Raw genomic sequence first — 12,089 nt, 5'->3', positions numbered from 1 at the left:
TGACCACATATATGCCAACAACATTGATCATGGCTTGGTAGATATGGACCCATCAGTTCCCCTTGCCACCCTCACCTCTCAACTACATTCTACAGCCATGGCCAGCTTTCCATACACTCCCCACTCCAACGCTAAGCCTCAACGGGTATACCATGCCCTAGAATGGTTGGTATGATGACGAGTGCCACACCACACATGCTCGTCTCAAGCGGGAGGTAGCGACTGGTCAAATCCTCGAGCATGATGCTCAAAGGATTAACCGCTCTCTCACTCGCTGCAAGAAACGAGCATATGCGATAAGGCAATACTGGGAGATATACCAACTCTTCTTGAGCAGCAACTCTGAGGAGCCCCGGCATAGATTGAGGGAGTGACGCCCACCCACACCCATCACAGACCCTCACATCTGGCACACTTATGCACACTCACTTTACCATATTCCCAATCAGCCTCCACTTCCACACCCACCCAAACCTCGCCCCACAACATCCACTTTCTTCACATCAAGCACGGTGGAAAAGGCCATCCAGAAACTCCAAAACGGCTGCTCCCAAGATAATGAGGGGATTAGATCAGAGCACCTATCACATGCAACCGATTTGAGATCTCCTCTAGGGCAGATTTGAGGCTCCCTGGCTATTCTGGCACGGATTTCGGGGCTGGATTTGGCACCGTACCGGGCTGTTGTTCAGGGGTTGATTTGCACTAGTTGTGGTGTTGATTGGTACCCCAAACCTTTGAGCAAGTGTTTGCTGAGCTTTGTGGAAAATCCGGTGCAAGACTGCACCCGCACCTTGGTTTATCTGTATCTGTTTATTTATTGGAATAAAGCGGTTCCTACGGGGGGGCCTGCCGTTCCGGCTCAATGCTGTGTTTTGATATTGTTTATGGTTATTTCCGCTATGTTTTCATATCTTTGTTGGCATCTGAAGTGTCTGTATATTGTTCCGGGTCCCCCTCTTGTTTCACCCACCCTCTTCGGGCTATACATTGACGAGATCTCAAACTTTATTGATAGAGCAGGAGGTGGAGGGGCATCCCTAGCAGGCATACTTGTGTCTATTCTCTTATATGCTGATGATATAGTGCTTATAGACTCACAAGAGGGACTACTGAAGCACATGGATTCCCTACAGGACTTCTGTTTGCAGAGAGGTTTGTCAGTTAACCTTGCGAAGACCAAGGTCATGGTCTTCTATACTTCCCCTAGTGTGAGGAAACATACAGAGATCACCTACATGGGCAGCCAAGTGGAGGTAGCAAACTCATATGCCTACTTGGGGACCACTTTCACGAGCTCTCGCAGACGCTTCTCCATGAGACAGGTATCACAGAGGACAGATTGACCGGGGGATTTGCTGGACTTGCCCTCTTAGAGAGACAGTGCCACTAGACACGCTTCAGAAGCCCAGGACGAAGGGTTGGCTTTTTGACACACTAGTGACTCCGGCGATGATGTATGCATCCCCATTCTGGGCACCAAGCTTATCAGCGGGTAGATTGGCAGTGCATAGAGTGTCCACAAATTTTGATGCTATCCAGATTGATACACAACAAATCATCTGTCCCTCACCATATCATTCAAGCAGAGTTTGCCATAGCATCTATGGTGGTAGAGGCCTTACTGCAGACTGTCACGTACATACAGAGGATACTAGCCATGGATTCATCACGACTGCCATACCTAGCACTACAATCTTCTCGGGCGATAGCGGAGAGAGGGGTGCATCCATCCTGGTATGCTTATGTCCTCGCATGGTTCAGCACACACATGGACTACAGATGAGCCAACTACCCCCATTTCAGTATGACCCAGGCTCCCCCTACACTAGGCTCACACATGTAGACAGGAAATGGGTAATTTAATATGACTTGCTACAGTTACACATTCGAGATACATGGATTACCCCAAGGGAGCCCCTACCACCCAAGATGCAGTACTACAATTACACATTCAAGATACATGGATTACCCAGGGGAGCCCCTACCACCCAAGATGCAGTACTACAGTGACCATTTTCTGAGGCTTACAGAGGATGGATTCATACAGAGGCTAGGGTAGCTCGATGTTTTCATGTCACATGCCACGAGGATAGCACTTGGTCAGCTTAGGGTCTCATCCCATAGGCTTGAGATTGACGTTGGCAGAGCAACAAGGATCCCTAGAGAGGGGAGACTGTAGATTGTGCTATGGAGGAGTAGAGTCTAAGGAGCATTATGAGATCAAGGGGACCATTATCTCGGGTTAAGGAGTGGCTCAGCATTGTCCCTGTTGGAGATCCGACGACATAGAGAGTTACTATTCAGAGATATCTCGACCCCGGTACCCATCTCACTCTACCATCACCAGTTTTTCTAGCCCACAGGAGGAGGACACTAAGACGGATGAGGCCACACCAGTACCGACAAGGGGCCCACCATCTCACCTCTCAACTGGAGTTACCCTACCTTGTGCCATCGTACTTCGGAGAGCCAGACAGCCTGATCCTCCTGGACCTCAAGCACCCCCAGACTCACCAGCCCAAAATTGATGAGATCCTCGCCCACTACCGAGCATCTGTAGCTGCTACCTCGACCCAACTTCTCCTCAGCCTTGCAAATCTAGGGGCCCTCCTCACCCCCTCACCAATGCTGGACATCCTTTATGGACACCTACCACACATCGATGGATACCTCCATTGCAAATCTAGGGGCCCTCCTCACCCCCTCCCCGATGCTGGACATCCTTTATGGACCCCTATCACACATCGATGGATAGTTCCCTCTCCACACTCTTCCCCATATCCCCTACACCCACTTTGTATCAATGATGATGAGGATGGTGATCACCAATAGTGACAGAGGCTCTATTCCAGACAGTGACATACTGCCATAGGCTATGGGAGCTTCCACTTGATAGATACCCCCGGCTAGCCCTGGAGTCCCCGAGACAGTTGACATTTGAGGGAGATACAGAGTGCTGGTATGCACAAGTAGGCACTTGGTTTGGCATGCACAATATGCAGATGGAGGCACTCCCCCCATTCCAGTACAACATAGAGGCCCCGTCATTTGCTCTCAGCCGCACAGAGCGGAGCAGGGTTATCAAGAAGGACATTGTCACATTGGATACTCAGAGGACATAAAGTTCACCTAGTCGTCCACTGGGGACGAAGATGGCCTTCTACAGAGATCACCTCCTATGCCTGACAGAGGATGGGTTCATCATCCGCCCACACTACATGGACAAACACCTATCCTTAGGGGTGAGATGTGCGATCGGCCAAATCTGCACCTCATCCCACCAGCTGAGAGTGGAGACTGCCAGATATGGGCCTAGGGCGGCCACACCAAAGGACAGGATATGCCAGCTCTAGCTCTGTCACACAGAGCCCAAGACAAAGGATCATTACATATGCCAATGCCCTGTATGCTATGAGATTCGGGGGATGTTCCACTGCCTCTTCCGAGCTAGGTTCGGACCACTCAGGATCATAGACTTCCTAGATCAGAGATGCCTGGGACTTTTTCTTCTAGAGCTCTGTAGACACAGGGAGTCCTTAGTGAGATCCAGATCAGTTGTGCTTGCTCGAGGACCAGCACAAGAGCTCTCACTGACTTCTTCCATACCAGCACTCCGAGGGCCGATCCACCCATCATACCCAGACCACACGCTAGTGCATGAGCTCAGCCGAGAGGTGTGACACTCGACAGAGCCACTGAGTTATGCAGAGCTCAACGCCCAGACTCGATGGATCTCGCCCACGGCCATGCCACCACAAGAGGATCCGGGCCATCATCTCCCATCATCGCAGGACCTTCTCGCACCAGCTCAGTTTTACCGCCTTGAGCACCATGTCACAACGGCCCATGAGGGATGTATTAGGGTGATATGAGAGCTCTCTCCTCATGTACCTAGGTCAGATTTTAAAGTTCTAGATTTTTGTTATCTTTCTTTATTACTATTTTGTACCCAGAATGATGTACCTCATGGATATGATGTAACCTTTTGGTCTCATAGGTCATTTTGGCCTTTTGAAGACGTTAATACAACTCTCTTTCTTTCTTCTTTCTTCTTACTTCTTTCTTCTTTCTTTCTCTCCCCCCTACCAGAGAACCTGGGCTGGCACTCTGCCTCTATGAGATTTGCCAGGACACATGAACTAGGACAAAGTTAGATGTCCCCATGGAGTGAGCACCCTCCAGACCCATGGCAAGCTTGCAAGACGCACCTAGGGAATCAGGTGTCATAGTTAATGTTGTGAAGGGACTACTGTGAGAGAAATTAGGACAGTTTGCTTGGAAGTGGTCGACGAAGGACGCTGAAGAGCAAGTGTTGAGCAATGGACAAGGGCTAAGCAATGGACAGGGCGGTGAAAGCAGTCCGAGTAGAGAAGAGGCCAGCGGTGTTGGGTATTCCGGAGCCTCTTGTGTCCTATATGTCCACCACCTATACCTATCCTATATTTGGCCCTCCGAGCTCTTTTCGCATGATGGAACTCATGCCCGGACACTTGGACAAGTTGATGGACACATGGGAACAGGGATCCTTTGGTTGGCACAGGAAAAAGCACTAGTCTTGGTCAAAAAGCAGGAAGAAGCAAAAAGTGTTGACTAAAAGCTAAGGGCACCATTGGAAAGATGACATCGAACTAGATCAAAAAGCTAAAAGCCACTTTTCCAAAAAGCAGCTCCAAGGCCAAAAAGCAAGGCCCTGAAGCTAAAAAAGCAAGGCCTTGAAGCTATAAAAGCACAAATCAAGAACTTTGGCTATTATGAAGATTTAAATGAGAAAAAGCGAAAATGGTGCTCCCTCTTGAAGACAGAGTGAACAAGATCGAAGAACAGGCTCAGAAGGCCCTTTCAAACCAAAAGAAGCTGATAGAGAGGACATTGAACCAGCATCAAAAGGAGATTCATGCTGTCAGGACTGAAATCTAGGGCAAAGATAACCGGGTAGAGGAAATGTACAAACAGCTGCAAGATGAGATGCGACAAGAGATCGAAGCTTGGAATGATGCATGCCTAGCTGCATGCATGGAGAAATGTATGGAATTATGTAAGAAAGAGATGCACAAGTATGGCAAAGAGGAAGAAGAGCTAGCCACATAAGAAGCCCTTGCTCTAGAGATTTCCCAGTTGAAAGACGCCAATGCCAAACTCGAGGAGGAACTAGAGAAGGCTAAGAAGGCAATCACAGCAGAGATTCAAGAGGCCAAATCAGGATTCCGGGAGGAGCATGCAAACCTCCAAAAAGACATGGAAGCAACCAAAGAAGAGGTTGGAGAAAGCTCCAAATTGGTTGAGGTTGTGAAAAAAGCAAAAAACAATCCACATCCCAAATGCCACATCCATCATGACGGCCACGCTTGAGGAAGAGAAGCGTCACCAATCCAGGGCTCTACATGTGAGAGTAACAGGCTTGCAAGCGGGCAACTCACGGAAAGAGGACGGTGAGACTTTATGCAAACAGATGGGCCTCACTGACACCCCTTTTGTAGATGCTTGGCGAGCTGGGAAGGACTTGACGAGGGAGAGGCCTCTCCTCAAGTTCAAACATACGGAGTCCCGTTTGACTTTCCTGAAGAAGAAGGCCACCCTCCGAACCACCAGAATATACCTTGGAGATGACCTCACCCCCCTACAGGTGGAACACACCCACAAGGCAGGAAAATGGGCCATTTATTGTGATGACCGATCATCATTACGGATAAACACCCCACATGATGGTGTAGGGTCTATAAGACCACAGATGCATTGAGGATGGGAGTATGGAAAGAGAGAGACAGAGCTGGAAATTCAGTATTTCATATGGTACAAAAAGGTACATAAATCCTTGCAGCCATGGGCTGCCTTGAAAGGTAGTAAAATACCTAAACAAACTCCTAGTTCTATGACCCAGCCAACAAGGGGCTGAATCACTAAAACAATGAGCAAACTTGCCTTTTATAGGCTGGAGAATATCCCATGGACTGGCCAACTGCTGGTCGGCCAGCTCCTGGACAAATAATTCACATAATGATGTGTCCCTCCACAAGATACTCCACAGAAAATGCTCCAAAAATCTGGTTCTGTTCTGATCTCCTCTTCTTTATCTTGTTGCCTCCTTAGGGTTAGCCTCTGTGAGAAGCATGTACATGTGTGTGCACATGACATGATCTCTAAAAACCATTCCGGAGAAACAAGAAATCAATCTTCTGATTCCAAGCCCTAGGAGCCTACTTAAGACCATACAAGGCCTTCCGTAACCTATAAACCATCCCCTTTGATCTCGAAACCTCAAAGCCTGGAGGTTGCTCAACATATATCTCCTCCTCCGCGTCACCATTAAGGAACGTAGATTTTACATCCATTTGATACACTGGCCACCGCTGAGAACAGGCAAGGGCAAGAACTGTCCGAATCATGGTCATCCTCGTTGTCGGTGCAAAGGTATCCTCATAGTCAATGCCAGGTCGCTGAGCATAACCCTTAGCCACAAGTCTAGCCTTGTGCTTATCCACCGACCCATCAAACGTATACTTGGTCTTATAGATCCACTTGAGACCAATGACTGACCGTTTTGACTACCTCGGAACCAACTCCCAAGTGTTATTCTTCTCAATGGCTTCAAGTTCCACTTGCGTGGCTTTCCTCCAAGTCTCCTAGGAAAGAGCTTCCTTAATGGAAGTGGACTCTTTGTCCCGAATGATACGAGACATCAAAGCATAGTTCACCTATAACAGCTCCTCTGATTGACTTTTATCATGAATTATGTGCGATCTTCGAGGTCCTTCCGTTGTGGTCCACTCGGAGGGATACTCCGTAACACCCGACTCCCAAATGGTGTCCAACAACCACTTTGGTACTCAAAACAAAACGCGGAGCCTCCTGCTGCTGCTGCTGGGGCTCATCTCCAGCCTCGAGCTCAACCTCTAGAACTTAGCTGGAACAATAGCCTGGGAATCATCCTCAGACTCATCTGGTTCTCCAAGAAGTGGTGGCTCATCAACAGTGGAAGCTAGAACATGCTCATCAAAGACAACATCCCTGCTGACAACAACCTCGTTCCGCTCTGGGTCATATCCTTTGGAAAGAGAGTTATATCCCACAAATACAAGCTTCTATGACTTCGAGTCAAGATTCCCCCTCTACTTCTTTGGAATGTGAACATAGGCATCACTCCCAAACACACCGAAATGGGAGACATCTGGTTTCCGCCAAAATAAGCCTCATATGGAGTCATCTTTGGTACTGAAGTCGTCGGAGATCGGTTGAGGGTATGGACAGTCGTAGCCACAGCCTCTCCCCAAAGTGGACGAGGAAGATCCCAATGCTCCAGCATCGTCCTCGCCATCTCCACCACAGTCCGGTTCTTACACTCAACTACTCCATTCTCTCTGAAGGCGATCCTGTATTGGCCAGCTCCCACTTGATGCCATGTTCCACACAAAACCGCACAACGACATTAGAAGAAAACTCCCCTCCTTTGTCAGCCCGAAGAGTCTTCACCTACAATCCAGACGACGACTCCACCATAACATGCCACTCCTTGAACCAAGCAAAGGCTAGGTCCTTCTGGGAAAGAAAATAAACCCATGTAAACTACTACAATTATCCACAAGCAGCATAAAGTACAAAGAATCTCCCAAAGATGGGGTCTGCATAGGTCCACACAAGTCAATGTGTACCAACTCCAAAGGTTTCGAAGCCCGCTTACTAAACTGCTTCGGAAAAGATTCCCTGTAGGCTGTGCTGCTTACCATGAATGCAAGAACTACAGTGTTCGTGCCAGCTACCAACATCTGGCAAGCCATCCACCGTCTGGTCCTGGAAAGCCTGCCGCCGCAGCGCATCCACATTCAAGTGGCCAAAACAGAAATGCCACAAATCACCAAGCTGAGTACCTGTCAGAGAAGAGAGTGATGAGAGTTTGTAGATCCCATTCTCCACTACCTTCCCAAACAACCTCGCCTGTTGCTTTGTCCCGGAGAGCAATAAAATACTCATCAAACTCCACCCGTATGCCAGCCTTGCAAACCTCATGCACTAACAAAAGATGAAAACCAAGAGCTGGGACATAAAGAACCCGGGAGGAATGCTTCCCCCCTTTGCCATCGGGAATAATCTCCAACCTGCCCTCATTGTGAATCGGAAGGTGGATTTGTCACCAATGAAGATGTGACCTGACTGCTGTCGAAGATCCTGTAATAACTCTCGGGAAGGAATCGTGTGCCTGGAAGCACCACTATCAAGAATCCACTCCCAAGTATCCCTAGCAGTGAGACCAACTACATCCCTGCTCGAAGAAGATGAAGCAACTGTGTCCATAATCTCCAAGTGCACAAAAGCTGGAGTCTTTGCAGCTGCAGCTGAAGAATCAACACTATTCTCGGTACTCCCTTGAGAACACTTCCTTCAATAGTGACCCTATCAGCACTCTTCTCGGTACTCCATTGAGGACACTTCCTCCAATAGTGACCCTTTTGGCCACAATAGTTACATGTCCGATCGGCCTTCAAAGCATCACGCTCTAAGTCGGGCTTCTTCTCAGAAGACTTCCCTTTGCCCTTATTGTTGTTGTTGTTCGGCCTTTCGACCGCTGGCCAGTCAAGGCCTCAGAACCTCCGCCCCATGGAGGGTTCGTAAACTGCTCTTCCTGGTCCAAGACCAAAGGCACAAGCTCCTCCCATGTGATGGTGTTGAGCCTCCCACTGGTGATCAAAGAGGAATAAAAAGCTGAATACTGAGAGGTCAGATGACACAGCAAAATGATGGCCATGTCCTCTGACGATATCTCCCTCCCAGCCTAAAGAACCTCCTGCTGAAGAGCCTGGAGCTTGTTGACGTGCTCTCGCATCGTCAAAGACTTTGTAGGATTCATCACTCACACCTGCACTTCCAAGGAAATCCGCTTCATAGGTGATACCCTGTTATACAGAGAAGTCAAGTGCTGCCAAATCTCTCGGACCAGCGTCATGTGTTTGATTAATCACCTAGGGTGTGCAATTAAGGAAGATGAAAGAACGCACACAGCCATTGACACCATCCCATAACTATGCCGGCAGTTGCAAACAACTGTTTAGAAACCGGAGGGATGTCACCATGTGGCCACCCAATTGGTCCACCCGTGTTTCCTGATTATCTATGTACATTGGACTGACGTCTATGGCACTTGCATATGCCAGGGATTGTTTCCGCTAGGACTTGTGCCTGTGTGTACATGCCCGGAAATGCCTGGTGGATTGGTGTACTTGCTTGGAGTACGTCTATTTTGGTATAGTCTCATGAACGGGGATTGTCCATACCAATGCTGCATTGCATAGCATCTTTATGTGCTTGCTTGCAATTGAAATTGCATGTTGTATTCATGCTTGCTTGACCAATGTGTAGTTCCGAGTAAGAGGACGCCCGCCTGTGAACCGTGCGTATAATTGTCTCTCCTGACATGGTTATGTGGCATGTGACAAGTGGTAAGTATTGGTCATAAACCTAGCTTTAGAAATTAGCACTAATTTAAAAGTGAGTGTGTACACACTTCATTAAGTTTTGGGAAACCAAAACTCACTTATAAGTTATGACCAACCCTGTGTTCGCACACACTGATGTCCCGAGGTGAACAAAACCCAATGCTCATCGCCCAAACTTTATCCCCTTTGTACAAAGAGAGCAACCAGCCATGTGTTCGCTCTAGCTTGCACCACAAGCCACTTGTCCTCTCTACCTGACACCTAGAGTAGACAACTCACTATCTTTCTCTTTCCTCTCTCTCTAAAAGTAGGCGCCCCCTTCATGAGGCCTCTTTGGCTGTATTTCTCCTTCCCAACTATTCTCTTGTCCTACGTGCTCTCTTGCAAATTGTTGCTACCATGTGTTGGTGAAACAATAGAGAGCATATGGTAGGGCACATGGGCACTTGAGAGGGTAGTGTGAGTTGCAAGTCTACACCGACAACTACATTGTTTGCAATATTGTATTCATATGCATTGGTATGGAAATCCGGTCAGAAATGCCCATTACACTATGTACTTGATTCTCCCAAGATCAATATACTTTATTTGAGAGAGGGGCCGGCCGTTCCAGCTCACTGTGCGTTTCTTGTCAATTCAGCGAATTACTTCTTGTATTGAGCATGTTGTCCACTAAATCTTGGTGTATTTAAGTGTATTGATTAGCGTTGTGTTCAACCAAGTCACATCTAGCCTCGAGCTAGCCATACACTTGAATAGAAGGGTATGGGACAAATTGTCTACGAGATATGAGCGAATGGCTCACTTGGATAGTGAGGGTTCCCACTAAATGGATTACTAGAATCCGGATCTTGCCTCCGCTAAGCTCTAGCCATACAAAAAAGGTATGGGACAACGAGATATGAGCAAATGGCTCAACTTGGTGTTGATCTAGCCTGAGGCTCCTGGCTGCTCATGGCTGGGTGGTGAGCTAGCTAGCTCTCCTCACATGATCTTTAGGACTCACCAATACTATATATGAAAATCAGGGTGGCAACAAGGAAATGGCAGACATCCCTCTGAGATGAGGTGGAACCTCATGCTGTGGCTAAAATGTAGGATGCACTTCACACAAAGGCTGTGGCCAGATTGAGGTTATACCAAACTTTCCATATCATGCCTAAGGTATCTGGCCTCAGAAGTTTAGACATGCAAGCAGAAACTGTAAATTTTGTTGTGGTTTGACCAATCACATCTTTTCAAAAGTTGCACAACGTCAAAGGCCCTCAGTTCATATAGAAAAAGTGTTGTGTGAGAAGTGCATGAACTAGAGAAGGCGACCTTAGGCCCAGGTCACACTGAAGCAGCGCCCACGCCCTTGTCTTCCCCCAGAACCCTCCCAGGTTGCACGTGTCACACCGAAGCGGTGCCCATGCCCTTGTTCACACACACCGGCGGACATGTAAAGTAAAATATGACACAAACCCATTTTAGCAAATAGGCTTAGCCCAACTTGTTAGAACGTTGGGCTCCTCAAGTGGGTCCAGGGTTCAAATTCCACGAGCTGCAGGTTTTGCTTGTTCTTTAGTGAGATGTCCAACACATTTCCGACCTCTCTAGGACAGAAGAAATTTTCCCCTCTGGACTGTGAGGTGGATCTTTCTCTAACCCTTCTTTTTACCACATCAGCCCTTGCGCATGTCCGCCGCATCAGTGTGACCCCAGCCTTACATGTCCAGCTACCCAGCCCTCCAAGAGCAGAGCTAAGCCATTCTTAGTTGGTGGAAAGGTCATGGGCACCTCATTTTTTGTTGTGGTTTGACCAATCACATCTTTTCAAAAAGCTGCACGGCTGCCCTCAGTTTATATAGAAAAAGTGTCTTGTGTGGGAAGAGCATGAGCCACAGAGGGGGGACGCCTTCTGGGTCCAGCTACCCAGCCCTCCAAGAGGCGAACTAAGCCATTCTTAGTTGATTGAAAGGTCATGGGCACACAATTCTGGGTGACTGTTTCAAATTGGGGGCGACATGCAAGCAGCAGAAATAAACTTGGCATCAATTTTGGGCCCATAGCCTCCATTAAGTATAGCAATATGCTATAGAAATGCCACAGAATTACTACTATTTCTGAGAGCCATGATTCTTAGCAAATTGAGCAGGGTGATCCAGAACCGAAATTTTGCAAGTTTTACGAGCAGATTTTCTCTTAAAGGTAAATTAAACCCTTCGTAGAAATTAAGATATCTGTGAAGAAGCGTACCTCTGGTATTTGGTAAGAAAGTACAGCTTCAGGATCGATGCGAGGAACCGTTCCTTCCATCCTCCAATTTGCAGATCAACTACAGTATTTGCGCACTAAATAAAATTAACGACGTGTGAGAGAATCTGAGTCTTGCTCAGCAGTCATAGGTTCACCGAACTTGGCGCTCTCTATATAATATAATATATATATATATAGAGTATTAGAATATGTGAATTTCATACCTAAAAAAGGGGGGCAAGTGTAGCACACACACCATCCTCCCAATAAGTCTAGTAGGGTCTTTAGAGACTTCGACAATTTTTTGAAAATGGACAGGGAGACTCCCCGTCCATGAGATGGGTAGGAGAGAGATCTCCCCCTTCTACTGAGATTCACTCCCTTTTCCCGCATTTGCAAATTGTGTGAAGCACCTAAGAACTA

The 12,089-nt window shown here is 47.7% G+C and overlaps 1 protein-coding gene across 1 annotated transcript in view; it reads right to left on the bottom strand.

The window, feature by feature from the left end:
• ECH2 (enoyl-CoA hydratase 2) overlaps positions 1–11,824 on the bottom strand; it is a 91,886-nt gene extending 80,062 nt beyond the window's left edge. The window contains exon 1 of the mRNA XM_086795225.1: positions 11,667–11,824. Coding sequence (XP_086651351.1) covers positions 11,667–11,726 — 60 coding nt within the window. The 5' untranslated portion in view covers positions 11,727–11,824. The remainder of the gene's footprint in view (positions 1–11,666) is intronic.
• Between the last annotated feature and the right edge of the window lie 265 nt (positions 11,825–12,089).

This window comes from Cibotium barometz, chromosome 62 (genome assembly GCF_041138505.1).
Source record: "Cibotium barometz isolate CiBa-2024 chromosome 62, ASM4113850v1, whole genome shotgun sequence".
NCBI lineage: Eukaryota > Viridiplantae > Streptophyta > Polypodiopsida > Cyatheales > Cibotiaceae > Cibotium > Cibotium barometz.
The sequence above is the reverse complement of the archived record's forward strand: the minus strand, read 5'-3'. Positions and strand labels throughout refer to the sequence as shown.